This window comes from Ambystoma mexicanum, chromosome 12 (genome assembly GCF_040938575.1).
Source record: "Ambystoma mexicanum isolate Mex_15411 chromosome 12, UKY_AmexF1_1, whole genome shotgun sequence".
Classification (NCBI taxonomy): domain Eukaryota; kingdom Metazoa; phylum Chordata; class Amphibia; order Caudata; family Ambystomatidae; genus Ambystoma; species Ambystoma mexicanum.
In genome coordinates, this window is record NC_090936.1 from 478,517,441 (window position 1) to 478,532,771 (window position 15,331).

At 48.4% G+C, this 15,331-nt stretch overlaps 1 protein-coding gene across 6 annotated transcripts in view; it reads left to right on the forward strand.

Moving 5' to 3' along the window:
* Nucleotides 1-15,331, forward strand: part of DGKI (diacylglycerol kinase iota) — a 1,316,934-nt gene that overhangs the window by 487,081 nt on the left and 814,522 nt on the right. For 2 of the 6 annotated variants that reach the window (XM_069628757.1, XM_069628756.1), the window contains exon 1: nt 3,962-8,027. The exons of 2 other annotated variants lie outside the window; for them this stretch is intronic. In XM_069628757.1, the coding sequence (XP_069484858.1) occupies nt 7,165-8,027 (863 nt within the window). In that variant the 5' untranslated portion in view covers nt 3,962-7,164. Of the gene's footprint in view, nt 1-3,957; nt 8,028-15,331 lie in introns of those variants that run through there. 2 more of the 6 variants (XM_069628760.1, XM_069628755.1) reach the window with 2 other exon arrangements.

Below are 15,331 nucleotides of genomic sequence, written 5' to 3' on the forward strand. Positions count from 1 at the left end.
CTTTTTCTCCAGGAAATTGTCTTTGTCTCAGAGGGCAGAGCTAATTTATACATAGCTTAACCCAAAACAGACATTTGCAAGGCTGCCAAGACAACTACATACCTGGTTTCACCTTTATTAGGGATCATCAGTGCAATGTACTCATGACAGCCTTATGGTTGGAGTATTTGGTCATGTTTTCACAACTCCAAGAAAGTTATTGTGGGTTTAAAAAGATTTGAAAAAAACCTTTCACATGAAATGTGAAAGTTGGAAAGTCCATTTGAGCCAAGTCACACATTCCTCCACACCACCTAGTAGCCATTGCTGGAAGTTCACCTCCAGTTCTGAGTCACAACAGCAAAGCATTATGGATATGCAAATTAGCCGTAATGCAATCCTTTTTCTCAGGGAAATTGTCTTTGTCTAAGAGGGCAGTGCTACTTTATACATAGCTTAATCAACCCAAGACAGACAATTGCAAGGCTGCCAAGTCAACTACATGCCTGGTTTTACCCTTAATCAGGAACATCGGTGCAGTATAGTCCTGACAGACTTGTGGTTGGAGTATTTTGCCATGTTTTCACAACACCAAGAAAGTTATGGTGGGTTTAAAATGGTTTGAAAAAAAAAAAACCTTTCACCTGAAATGTGAAAGTAGAAAGTCCATTTGAGCCAAGTCACACATTCCACAATGCCACCTAGCAGCCATCGTTGGAAGTTCACCTCCAGTTCGCAGCCACAACAGCAAGGCATTGTGAGTATGAAAATTAGCCAAAATGCAAACCTTTTCCTCCCGCCCATCTTTCTGTCGGTTGTGGATCAAAGGGTCTCTCTTGTTAATGGAGCTCTCTGTGGTTCCTCTATAATGTAAGGCCTCCCTTGAAGCTGCGGCGGGACCAGACTTCCTGGCACTGTCAATCCACATACTCGTACCTTCTTAATAGGGTCACCCTGCGAGAATGACTATTACAATACACGCAGTCTCAGACATGATATTTCACTGTCAAAGCAATACTGGGGGGGGGGGGGCTGGCTTCAGGTTGACAGTGCATCTGAATGGTTGTTGGAGTTTTCTCTCTCATTTGTTGGCTTCTGCAGCCATGCCCCATGTAGGCCTGTTTGAAGTATACTCAATTAACATGTTAATTAGGTTAATTGCTGCCACCACCTGCAGGGCTCACAAAAGGAAAGGATGGATCCATGGACCTTTCGTTAGTTAATTAGACTGGCAATGGCAGGAGGAAGGTTTGGTTCTCCCCTTCTGAGATGCATTGTATAATCCATCCGTCACATCCTAACTAAATATGACAGAGGGGACAACTGCGCCTGTAGGCTGTGTCCATCCAGAGTACACGGGTCTATGTGTATGTTGTATGGTGAGCATAAGAAAATGTGTGCAGATTAGCCTCACACATTTTCCGGAGGTTGTTGTGCCATCATATCATTTCATATCAAATGTTTAAAAAAGGCCAGATGAGCATGCACCCAACCGTGCGGATGGTCGAATTCCTCAGATTGGCAATGTGTCTTAAGGCCTAGAAGGTGACCTTGCAGCAGCTATAGAGCCTGGTCAGGCAGTTGAACTTCGAATTAAGGATCATCCCAATGGGGACACCATTCGCCGAATTAAGGATCATCCCAATGGGGAGACCATTTGCGAGGGCAATTGCAGGAGCTATGCCTGGTTTGACTAAAGTACATCAGCACACTAGGTTGTCCAGGGAACCCAAACAGGACCTGATTGTTTGGGACGAGTCCTTCAAGAAATTTAACGGGTACAGGGGTGGCCTGCAGAAGTGATGAACAGCATGCAATTGAGGCTTTACACGGACTGGGCAGGCAGTGTGGGGTTCTGAACTATATTAGCCCTCCATTGTAATAGGTGTGAAGCCACTGGAGGGTCCTGGCGGGAGAGGTAAGGGTGGGTTGGGATCAGGGGGCAGCTAGTGACGGGAACAAAAGGGCTGCCTCCTGGTATTGCCCCACCCAAGGGCATGGTGTGGAGGGTATAGGGCCTCACCACGGTTGTAGGTCAAAGGATCGACAGTGAAAGTGTGGACAGGTCAAAGGATCGACACCGAAGGGTCGACAGGTCAAAGGATCGGAAAAAAAAAATATCGTTTACATTTTTTTTCTTTTTTTGGGGTCCCCCCAACCCCCTTTTTTGCCAAAAAACAATTTTTCCCTAAACGAAAACCTAAAAAAATATATATAATTTAAAAAAAAATGTCATCCTTGGACCTGTCGACCCTTTGGATTAGATCCTTTGACTAGAAACCCCTCACCACCATGCGCCACTTTGGGGCGCTGGAGCCATGGTCCACCTGATCAGATAGGAACTGTTTAATGATTTTATGATGGAGTATATATTAATTAAGAATGTCTCATTTTGGTTTGATGGATTTGTATTTTACTGTGTAATAAAATATGGCTGGGATGGCACCCAAAATGTAATGTGTCTGGACTACTCATTCCTCCTGTGGCACTGGTCCCTTGAAGAGCTCACGAAGGCAAAAGACTTGCTTTGCAGGAATGCCGGGTTGGGCTGGCCAGGGGCCTGCTGGGGAGGAGAGGACTGGCAGATGCCAGAGGGAACTGGTTTACTGTTAGGGGGGCCGGCTGGTTTACGCTCTTGTCTCAGTGGGGGCGGCGTGGCAGTACTAGCATCTCTCCATAAATGGAGGGCCAGGAGGCGAGGAGTGCACATTTCACTACCTGGTCCTGCTGGAGGGATCCTCACCACCGCGCTCCTGCCGCCTTTGGCCAAGCCGCCCTGCTGGCGATCTCTGCATCTTCCCATCCCACCCACCCTTCCTTTAGAGGTCAGAGTGGGTCGTGTTAGGTTGGGGAGTGCCATGTGAACAATGAGATCCCCTTCTGGGGGACTCCGGAGCTGGAATAGTGCTGAGGGGAGGGCATAGAACCCGCCCATCGAAATAGGTGTACAGCCACCGGAGGGTCCCAGCGGAGGTGTTAGAGGGGGCAGGATCAGGGGGCAGCTAGGGCCGGTAACCAAGGGGCTGCCTCCTGGTATCGCCCACCCAAGAGCATGGCGGTGAGGGCATAGGGCCTCACCACCATGTGCCCCCTTGGGGGGCTGGAGCCATGGGCCACCTGGACAGCATGATCAGATAGGAACCGTTTAATGATTTTATGATGGAGTACATATTGGTTAAGAATGCCACTTTTTGGTTTGATGGTTGTGTATTTTACTGTGTAATAAAATGTGGCCGGAATGGCACCTAAGAAGGTGACTGGAATACATGCTCCTCCCCTGGCACTGCCCCCTTGCAGAGCCCACGAGCTGCATGCCACGAGTCACAGTGCAGTTATGTCTTTTTCGACAACCGCATTTTTTTTGTTGCGCCGTGGCTTGCAGTTTCGTTTAAATCCTTATAGATATGGGCTTACAAGTCACAGCATTCAAAGGGCTGTTGGCTGAAAAGCCAGAACTGGATAAAGGTCATGCTACTGGCACGGGGCCAGTCGGTAACTATCACGTCAATGGCTTAACCTTGTGCATGTCTTGATTGAATGATGTGTAGAAATGCCCTTTGCCCCCCAGCAGATGGTCTCGTCATCATTAGCCGCTTTCAGGAGGTCAAGGGAGGAATGAGGAAATGGGGAGGGGCAAGAATGTGAGGGGGCGCCGTCTCAGTTGGGGGGGGGCAGACAGGCCCGCAAGTTAACACAGGCAGAAGTAAGTCCTTTAGTAAAATATAAACGGATGGGGCACACACAAGTTCCTCTTACATCCTGTGACCCAGAGACTGAAAACAGAAGGCCAAACCGAGGAAACCATCAGAGAGACGGTTTTCATATGGCGCAACCCTGCCTGTGCTGCTGCGCTGCTGACTTCCTATGCCGAGGGTGGGGGCTCTCCCACTCACACGAGGCCCTCCACCCGGCACTGCCTGGCTCTCGGTGCATGACCCGCGTAAAAGGCCGGCCTGTGAGCGGGCGGGCGGCTGGATAGGAGGAGGGGTATGAGTCCAGGGCTCGTAGTGTTTTGGAGTGCTGTGTGGAAGTTCCCAGGCCGTTCCGGGTCCCGGGCAGGTGCGCGGGAGAGAATCCGAACTATCGCGAGAGGGAGTGCGCTGCCACTGGTGACGGGAGGACTTTGCGCAGCCAGGGCCACGTAGGAGAAATAATGTGTGTCCAGCTAACGCAAGAGGGGCCCAAGAGCCATGGCTGCACTGCATGGAACTGCAGCTGGGGGTCTGAGACGGAAGCGGAAGCCTGGTAACCCCAGAAACAGGATGGTGTGGGACTCTACAACGTCTAGCTGAATAGCTACAACTGAGGACCCTGGAACCAGCACGTACTGTCATACGCAACTGAGCATCCTAGAACCAGCGCAGAGACATCTACAAATGAAGACCTCCACATTCGTTGGAGCTTTCTAGAACCAGCCCCGGCTCTGATCGACAGCTGGGGATCCAGAACTGCGTATCTAGAATTGATGGCCATGGAACAAGTGCTTAGTATGCACAGCTCATGACCCTAGAACCAGCCCTGGGTGTCCTTTGCAACTCAGGACTATAGGACCAGCTACGGGGGGGGTCCACAGTTGAGGAACCCGGAACCAGTGTCCACATCATCTACATCTGGCTATCCTCTGATCAACACTTGTTACCACTGAGGACCCCAGAAGCAGCATTGGCTATCTACAAGTGAGGACTCCCCCAAAAGCACTGGGTATCTACAACCAGGGACGCTAGAAACATCACTGGGTATTTTTAACTGAAGGCCCTAGAACTAACAATGAGTGTCTACCATTGAGCAGCCTAGAACCGCGTAACTACATCTGAGAACTCTAACATCACAATTGTTTTATTCATAACTTGGAATTCCAGAACCTGCACTGTGTATCTGCTTCTGAGGGCATTGGAGGCAACACTAGCCCTTTAAAGGTCCACACAACCAGCCCCCTCTATGTACAACTGCAGCAACTAGAGCTAGTACTGCTTATCCAGAACCAAGAACACAAAGCCCTCACTGTGGAGCTACAACTGGCGGCTTTGCAAGCAGCACTGGCTCTGCACAGGCCCACACAGCCAGCCCTTAGTACATGCAATTAATGACCTTAATGCCTGTACTAGTTATCTACAAATGAGGACCCAGAGGTAGTTCTGACTATCTGTGATCTGGTGCCCGAGAACTAACCCATCAACACTATTAATCTACTACTGAGGACAACTGAAACAACACTGGGTGTCTGCGACAAGTTACCTAGAACTAACCTACCAATCCTAGCAATCTGAGGCCCATCGAACCACCTCTGGGTATCTGTGATGAGTTACCTAGAATGAACCCACCAACCCTAGCAATCTAATTCTGAGGCCCATTGAACCACCACTGGGTACCTGTGATGACGTACCTAGAACCAACCCACTCAATCCATTACTGAGGACTACAGAACCAGTACTGTGTATCTACAACTGAAGTTCTGTCAGCCACACATCAACATGGACATATGTGTCTACCTGTGGATTAGAACCGTAGAATCAGCATCCCAGAGTTACTCTATCTAGGGGGACCGTGGAAAAATGCAGACTGCTCTGTGAATTTTTATTTAGCCCTTTGTGCTGCTCTTGGTTTGTTTCTAGGGGTTCCCAGTTCTGGCAGGTAAGGGAGCCAGGGCAGAGCAAGAAAAAGTGGTTTGTCCAGGATCACACTATTTATTGAAGTGGGGAAGCCGGAAATAGAAGTTAGCCTCTTTGATCACGAGTTGGCGTTTTAAGAACTAGACCACATATCCCAAAATTAGCTCCATATGGAGCCACAAATACGCTTGGTGAGTGACAGCACAGGGCCCAGCACTGCATGGACTCAACACACAATCTCTGTGAGTGAGAAGCATAGGAGCAGGACAGCACGGGGCCTCGCCACCGGCATGCGCTCGCTGAAAGACCTGGTATGAGAAATGACTCTCCTCCTTACCAGAATCAAGTTTCACCTGCAGGTCTTAGGTGCCCCCTTCACTTTCACCCCATAACAGTAGCATAACATACTACGGGGACCCCGCTTTCCCTACAGTCGCACACATCGGACGTTCTCCCTAATTCGCATCGCTGCCCCATATAGACTGACAGGGCGGGAGGCAGCGGGGGCGCTGGGCTGGGGTTGGGTACATTACACGCTCCCATCAGCGTTTCTTTAATCCGGGATGCCCTTTGATTCCAGTGGGCGCTGCCAGCGAGGAGGGTGAGTGAGAGGAGAGGCATGCAGACCCCGGAGAGTCGGCGTGAGGGGAGATAAGAGCGCAGGGAGACTGGCAAAGGCTCGGAGTGGCACAGAGACTGCGGGGGCAGACGGGAAGGTAGCGAGGACGCCTGCGAAACACCGAGTCCAGCAGAGAGGGGTCGGAAAACAACGAGAGCAACGGGGCAAGAGAAGGGCGAACAGAAGAACAGCTGGGAAAGCTGGAGAGGGAGAGCGAGAATCTACAAGGGTACACGAGGGAGAAGGAAACAGGCGGAGGCGAGAGAGCTATAGGGGGGACATTTTAGGGTCCCGCAACGAACACTTTACAACAGGTTTCCACCTGACGCTACCGGTTACTTTACCCATCCCGTGAGCACCCAATAACTCCTTACACCCCCCTTCTTACTTAAACACGTGCAACCCTCTCTCTTCTAGTTTCCCGAACGTTCTATCTCCCATACACAATAATTCCCAAACCCACTGGGCGCTCATAATTAGGCATTGATAACCCTCCACCTGGGTGGCTCATCAACACCCCCCCATTTTCTTAATCAAAACCTAACAATCCCTTCCCCTCCCCATTCAATAACTGCTCTGTATTGCCTGTCCAATCAATAACCCCCGCCCTCGCAAATTAATACCCTACCTTGTCCCTGCATTCCTAACAAATACCCTACACTCCGCACCTTTTTAAAACTCATTTCCGGTTTGCCTTTAAAGCTGCTTAATCAATAACTCACTCATCCTACACATTCGCCAATCCCCAAACATCGTTCACATTTCGTAATCAGTGACGTGTACCTTCAACGCACTCACTCAGCAGCCACCACCTGACCCTCAGCCATACTTCCATCTGGGTTCTTTGACAACTAACCCACTTCCCCTTAAATTTCCCTAAGCCTTTCAGGCACGTGGCTCAATGAACGACAGCCCCTCATTTTACGCCAATCAAATGGATTTGTAAGAGCTGTTGCCATGGAGAAGTTTTTCTGTGGCCATTTTGCTAAGTCCACTGCCGAGCCATGTCAGACCAGCAGAAAAAGGCCCAGTGTTGTGGTGACCGCAACCAAAGTCCGCAGAAGATCCAGTGTGGGCGTCCCATCCCAAGGATTGCTGGCTCAGAGACGGGGCCCCACTCCGCGGGTCACTGGACAGAAGCCCTCGTGCTGGGGCCGAGAGCTGACTGGGCGGCGCAAATCAAGCACTGCCCCGCTACAGGTTAACCCGCGATTCTCTGTCCAAGGCAGAAAGGCCAGGGTGTTTGGGCCCGCCGAACTGAGTAGCCTAATGTGGAGCGACTGGACCAAGTCGCAAATCCTCAGAGGTAGCGGAATGCAGCAAGGACGCCTCCCAACAGTGCCAGATGACGCTGAAGGCTCCAGCCCTGGCTACGATGACCAATGCTTTGCACCGACCAGTGGTAGCCATGAGTTTGGTTGGTTCTCTAGGGCTCGTCCAAAGTCTTTGCTGGAGGCTTTGTTGGTCCATTATCATGGAAGCCAGAGCCCTGACCCACGAGAAGTAATGGGGCCGACTGCTTATGGAAGAAGACGGCTGGCCACGTGGTCCCACTCGCCTGACAATGATAGCTTGGATGCGCAGCCAAGTGCAGAGGAGCTAGAAGCCCTGGAGGACCCAGAAGAGGCCAGGGCTGCTGAATCCCACACAAGACCACTAACAAAGGAGGGATGGAGGAGACGGACAATGATCCGCAGGTGTTCCTCCGGTCATAGGCCCCCAGGCCTGACTAGGTCGCTGAGCCACGAGCCTGGGGTTCCACACAGATCAACCGCGGACATGGAGATGTTGCATGGACTCCTCTTGCGGCCGAGTGCAATGTACGTAAGTCTTTTCCTACTCTGAGATACCCATGTCCCTCGCTCACTATATTATGGCATGTACAGAACTATGCCGTTTGTGGCATGGCCTTTTTAAAGCAAATCTATATATACCTACCTGTATATACCTACCTTTAGGGATACCCTATTCAAGGGCCTCTGACGCCGGAAAGAGTTTGTATGAGTGCAAATATTGCTCCAGAGAAAAAATGAATTTGCAGTGGCGCAATTACTGCCCTGGTTTAAATTCAGCCAAAATTGCACCACTCCAGGTGGAACGTTTCTATATTAGGGATGATGCAAGAGATGCCATGCAGGTGTGTACAGGCGAGTGTGGAATCACTAGTCCATGTGCATTGTGTATGCCTGCCAAGTTAGGGTTATGGATGGTTATTAGTGAAAGGAGGAGTAGCAAGCATCGTGTCTCTGTCTCTCTCTCTCTCTCTCTCTCTCTCTCTCTCTCTCTCTCTCTCTCTTCCCCCCCACCCCCCTCCCCCCCTCCATATTGCCTGCGTACTGTGCAGGGATGCATTGTGACGCAGTGTTTACTTTCAGACAGGCATACAAATAATTGAATGTAGACAGTGAATCACTGTAGAAAATTGAACCAAATGTCTCTTTTAATTCTTTTCTTTTTTTCTGACTTGAGATTGTATATTCACATTTATGTACATTTTTTGTAAATGCAAAATAAATTACATTGGGCCTCATTACGACCCTGGCGGTAAGGGGTTTACGCCAGCGTTAGCTGCGCCGACCCCTTACCGCCAACTACGAGTTCCCAGAGCGCCATGGTCACTTTTCCGCCCGCTTTTTGCGGGCGTAAAAATCCATGGCGCTATGGGACCTCGGTGTTGATTACGCCACCGTAGTGTACGGTGGCGTAATTAACACCTTCCCCACTCCCATTGAGCCCTATGGGGCCGAAATGGGAATGGGGAAGGGTAAATGGGTCAATGGGGACTTACCGCCCCGCCAACCTCGGAATGGGGCGGTAAGTCCGCCATCCGCCATGGCGTAAAGGGACTTTGCGCCATGCGGAAAAAATCCGCCAGGGTCGTAATGAGGGCCATTGACAAAATTAAGGAATGTTCTCAGAAGAAAACATTTTGTGGCAAAAAATAATACCGATATCCGTGGTACAGGATACAAAACAAATTAAGTTTCTTTGAATTCAACTATAACTTTTTCTTTTACGCAGCATAGTGGATACTTCTGGTTTAACATTTAATACATTTCACAAAGCCCCAATCCACTGTATGCTTTAAGGGACTACCCCGATTTAACTTTTTGTATGATTCTTCAATTCTAACTCTTAGATGAAACAATGGTCCACAGAAACATTGCCCCTGGAGGCCTGCAGCATTAGCACTCTGCAGAGTAAATCAGGGGGTCCCATAGCACAGGAATTGCTGCATATATAAGGGAACAAGGCTGTGGCACCCACTGGGTGTGGGTCAAAACCCAGGAAACTAGTTGCCCAGTTGTGAAAATGTTCCGCGAACATCTTTGAAAGGCATTAATGTGGGTTCCTTGGACTACACCCTTTACAGCCCAGCAATCCGAACTAGTTTCCAGGATTCTCAGCGGTACCTTTGCTATTAGACCATATATTGGGTCTGCTGGTTCAACCAGCACAGTGTGTAAGGAGCCACTGGTGGGCGTCTTGGGCCTTCAAACAGCTGGGCAGATCCTCTCTGTTATGTGCCGCCCATCCTGGATAGTGTAGGGCCTGCTGATATGTGGACCGATCCAAAGTTTTGAAGCGAGCAGTGCTTTCCGCTATCAAGAAGTGTTAGTATGAAAGGGTCCGGTAAATCAATTTATTTAAAGCTACTACACACTTTTGCACTATATCCTATTTGAAATACGCAGCTAAGTGCACAGAAATTCGTGGTTGCCCCTAAGCACGTGAGTAGGTCTAGGAAAAAGAGATATGAATCGGAGGGAAAGAGACACTTATTTCATTTTTTGTGATCTGTATATACGACTGAGAGCTATATCACTGCTTCTCCTTTTCAGAAGCTTAGCCATGAGAATGGTGGCAAAGGTGATGGCTCTGCCAAGGGGCCTTGATAAACTATTTCATTAATTTTGCTGTTTTAATTGCATTGATAGGGGACAGAGGGCACATATACATCTAAGAGTCTTCTAGGATTTCTAATGGGTAAATTAGAAATATATTTTAATCCCTTTTATATTTCTGGTATTTATTCCAAAACTCTTTATTAGGTGTACATTGAAATATTTCACGGATTCCTGTGAAATGTGTACGTTATGTATAAGTTTCGATCTAAAGCATTGAGTAAATGGTTGATGATGTTGATGACTACTGGACTATTAAACTGTGATTTCAGGTTACAAACATCTCTCTGCCACAGGTGCATTGACCTATTTTAATGGTTGCTGTGCTGCCAGTTCATTAAGCTGTTGAGCTACCATTGCATTGGTCTCCAGGACTAGCATTGTATACTGCTGCAGGTGTTTAACCCAATAAGGCACACACACCCTTCTGCAGCATGTGCATTAAAACAAGTTCTACTACCGTTATTGGCCCCTATAACCAGTAGGCTGCATACATCTCTCCTCTCAGTTGGATGTGCATCAACACGCTGAGCTATTGTACTGGTCTGGAACTTGGCTCTACAAGGTTATTTGCATTAGGTGCACTTACTGAACCCCCAAAGTTCAGTTAAAGCTCTTAATGAGCCTGCAATGCATTTGTCACTTTGTGGCTGACCTCAGCACCCCCCACACTGTTTGGCCATAAATGAATGGGATCATTCACAGAGAATGTTTCAATCTGTCACTGACAACTCTATTACCAAAAGTGCAGTTTCACTGTGTTTTTTCTATAGGGAATTCAGACGCCCTGACACACATTCATATATGGGATCTTGCTGATTGCAGTGTGCTGATATAAAGAACAGGACAGGTGGCAGTGGGTCCCTCTCTGTCTTCTCCCACCCCCCTCCTCACATTATCCCATCCTCGGGGGAAGTACAGCAGCTCTGATGCAAGACCCAGTGTTACCCAGACCTGACATTTGTGCACAGCATAAGGTTCTACCAATTGGCCGCTTGTAATGTGTGAGCCCTTTGGCTGGTCCTGGTTTTACATGCTTCATGTTGGGATTTGAACTTCCATTTCCTCCATTAAAAAGGTATAGGAATACAAGACCCAGCCTGCATCGCACAAGACCAGGAATGCCTCATTGTGACACACATGACACTGGGCCGCTTGGCAGCTATGAGGGAATGTATGTTGGGCATGGCTCCCAACCCACAACACCCACAAGCACCCTCACACCCAGGTACGCACAAAGTGTGTCTCAATTGCTAAAAGTGCTCGAACACATGGAAGCTAGGTGTTAAGATAAGGGCACAGAAAGTGCACCAATGAAATATAAAGGCACCCACCCTGCTTCAATGGACCTGGGATCCAAACTTGTTTTTTTTATAAGGTTTGATAGCCATTCCTGTGGCTTCAAAGCACTAAAACTGACTGGGTACATTTAATCATTCAGTGATATCATTTGATAAATATTTAAAAAGGTAAAAAAAGCTGCTTACCTTGGGCACCCCAATGAAAGCCAACTCAGAGCAGCAAAGACACTATCCAAGCTCCAAATATGTCCGGAGAGGTATTGGCAAGAATGAAGAGTCCTGCACGGGACTACAGAATACACATGCGCCTGGCCGGGCAGGCAAATGGGTACATTCTTGCTTGGTTTCCAAGCAACCTAAGCTCTGATTCCTAATAAGGTCCCAGTCAGCCACTGAAGAGGGGGGCAGTCTGGGAGTGAATGAAGCCCTAGTTCCCTCTGCAGCTCTGCCACCACCGGTAGCACCCTCTTTTCTTTCAGTTTCTTACTGCCTCTGGGATCCTTGACCAGGGATCTCAGAGGCAGTGCCAGCGGTCACAGGGGAGTTGCCTGGGTCACCACTGCAACCTCTGGAGACCCCAAAATGACACCCCTGCAAGGAGGGTTCCCTCATCCAGGTGGGGGAGCACCGGGACTTGGAGAATGGTTCTGAAGTCTGAGTTTGGATAAATTCCTTGCTTCCGGGGAGGAGTTAAAGCTCTGACCAAGGTTTCTGCATCATCGTTGTGATGTGTGTCTTGCAGGAGAAATCACAGTCAATGGGAAAGCTGAGGGACCTTTCACCGAGGGCGAGATGCAGAGAGAAGCTGTGACGTCCTATCCCTGTCAGCCAGTTCCGGACTGTGCATTTGGTGGAGACTCTAAGGAGGCTTAACTCTGTTGTTTTTGTGTCAAGCTTCAGGTAGGCACTGGGCATCCATGCCTGAATGACGGAGAGGCATTTTCAGCTGTTGGATAGTGTTGATGCAGTTGGCCCTGTGAGCCATTAGCATTTTGCAGTCTGATGTTGTGGTCGCAAGGAGGTCCTGATCGGCTCCATGTAGTGGTTGAAAATGAGTGGGCACTACAATGGTCACACTGGCCACTGGTAATCATTGAGGTCTGTGGGCACCCGGCTGAAAGAGCTGATATCCGTTAGTGATATAGGAGTCAAACCAGTGGAGGGCTGTGGACCTGATTCTCATGCTGATGGAGAAAGTGTTGAGTAGTGCTTTGCTGTCAACTGTGCTGAATGCATCAGAGAGGTCAAGTCGGACCAAGAGGCAGTGGTTCACTTTGTCCATTGATGAAGAGTGCATTGTCAGTTACATGGATGGTGGCACATTCAATGCTCATTAGGATCATAGGCCTGACTAGTGGTCTAGAAAAAGATTGTGTTGGCCAAGCTCTTTGGGTAGTCGGAGGGTGATAATCATCTTAATGTTTTTTCCAATGAAAAGTAAATGGGTGATATGGTAGTAGTGTTATAGGTCATCAGGGTTGAGTGTAGGCTTAACTAAAAGTGGTAAGATCTCTCCAGGTGGTCCAGGAAAGGGGCCTTGAGAGAGTGATGCATTGATAATGTCTAGAAAAGAGAAGTGAGTGTGTTTCCTAGGATGTTCTTATTGGTTGTGGCTGGAATGACATTGTCCCTGTTGGAGTTGGTCTTCAGTGATGAATTTATGCTTGCAATGTCTTCCAGTCTTATGGTTCTGAAATATGACCATCTTGGTACCTGATGTGAGGGATGTGTGGACATCCCTGGAAGGTTGGGATTCTTTAATCCACCTCACATCTTCTTGATTTGATCACTGAAGAACGTGTTAATTCTGTTACTCGTCTGAAGGTTTGGTTGCTGTAGGTGCTGTAGAGTGTTCAAGCATTCATTGACAGCCATTTCGAGAGCTCTGCACCTGTTGGTTGATTCTACTATGGTAGGTGCCTAGTGATGTGCTGTGGTGACCAAGTCCTGAAGTCAAAACATAGTCAGCAATTCCTACTCATTTTATCCCTTGCAACTCTTGACTACTAGCCATAAACAATTACAAGCCAGAAACACCATTTTTGAGGACCCTTAAATATAGCAATATCAGTATTTCAAAACAAAATGGTGCAACTTATTTTCAGTATTTGTATGCCTCCATTTTGAAGATGGGAGTCCAAGTGTGTCCCCCATGACCCCCACCCAACTGTCAGCCCGAAGACAAAGGGACGAGAGATGCACGTCACTCCTGCGCCCTTCCACAACTTCGCTGATGTACCGCAGATGTAAGAAATTCTATTCATTCAGACAGCCATTTAGGCCATGCCCAATTGACAATGTGGAGGAAATGCAGTTGTCCTCAATCAAACAAGTTGACTTACTATAACCTCGAAAAAGCTTATGACGCCATTATTGACACCACTGACATCGCTGTCATCACTGACACAATGACATATATGGTTTGGCATGAGGCATACAGGCATCCACACACAAAGCTACACAAACACAATCGTTTATTCCAGATAGACACTAAACAAATGCATGTGACTCGCATAGATACAGGACTGACACTCACACACATATATCCATTGCTAAGCGGAAACAGCAAGACGCCTAAGACTACGTATACCCAACTTGCTCATGCTCAATTGCGACTAATATGGACGGCCATAAAAACAAAGATGGAAGTTATAGGTGCATTGAAGTGAATGGGGAAAGGCTGACAGGCTGATCCAGTCAAAGCACGCAGACAGGACTCCCCATGCAGACATTGTACACGGCCCTGTCAGAGACAAGTGGGGATGGAAAGTTTCCAGTTAGCCAAGGCGATAAAGCATGGTGCGTGGGTGTCGGTAGTGTCGGTCAGTGCATGATTGATCTTGAAGAGCAGGGTATAAGCATTGGATGATAAGAAGGACGTGCATGCCATAATCCATGGGGGCGTTTTTAAAGGAGAATTGAGATACCGCGGCTGCTTTCTGTTAGTCATTGTGGGAGGGTGGTATGTGATTTTGCCATATAGGTATGGCTGCCTGGGGAGTTTTCGACCTGCTATTACCTGACCCTTGCCATGCGTAGTGCACAATAGAGACAAAGAGAGCGTGTGAAACAATGGAAATGCGAGTTGTGTGAAGAGACCTGTGGGTGGAGGATGGGTTAGTGGAATCAGTGTATGGGGGCTGTGGGTTAGAGGAAGGGGTAAAAGGCGATGGAGATGTCATGGCGAATCAGTCCCACTGGCATCCTCGGCACGATGGCAAACTCCCCTTTTGGAATGGCCTTAGTGTGGCACACAGACTACATAAGCCAATAACCTGGCATGATATAATGGCCCCTGCTTCCCTCTTTCTCCATGCCCTAATACAACCCAACCTGTGTCCATCCTGTTGCTGAGTTCCTCACCTCTCTTCATCTAGTCTCTATCAGTGCATTGGGCAATTGAAAGGTGACACAAATGGTCTAAAAGCAACTCTACTTCCTGGTTTTCTCCAACTCTGCCATATCATATTGGCTTACGTGTCCCGCAGTGCTCTGAAGCAAACAACAATCTGTAAAAACTGCTATAAAAGAAGCTCACATGACATAACATTATGCTCTCGCTTTACCTCACCCGGTAGCGCAAGGAGCCACCAGAATAGCTAGGGTTGTGGGGCACAAGACCCAATTAAACTCCATGATGCTCTTCCCTCACGTTTTGCACCTTATACCCTGATTTCTCCGTTCTCTTTCCCTCCATCCGCATCATTTCTTCTCATTTCCAGTTTCATCTCAAGGAAGTCCTAGGGCACTACATAAGCAATCAACGTAACATAAAATCATGTTTCTTTCTTTCTTCTCCATTATGCCATCCCTCCCTCTTCCTTTTACTCCTCTTTCCTCCTGGAAGTTCCCTCTTTCTCATGCCACCCCATACTCCACCCTCTGTCCCCTTTCAGTTCCTTGAGGCGGCTGGTCGGT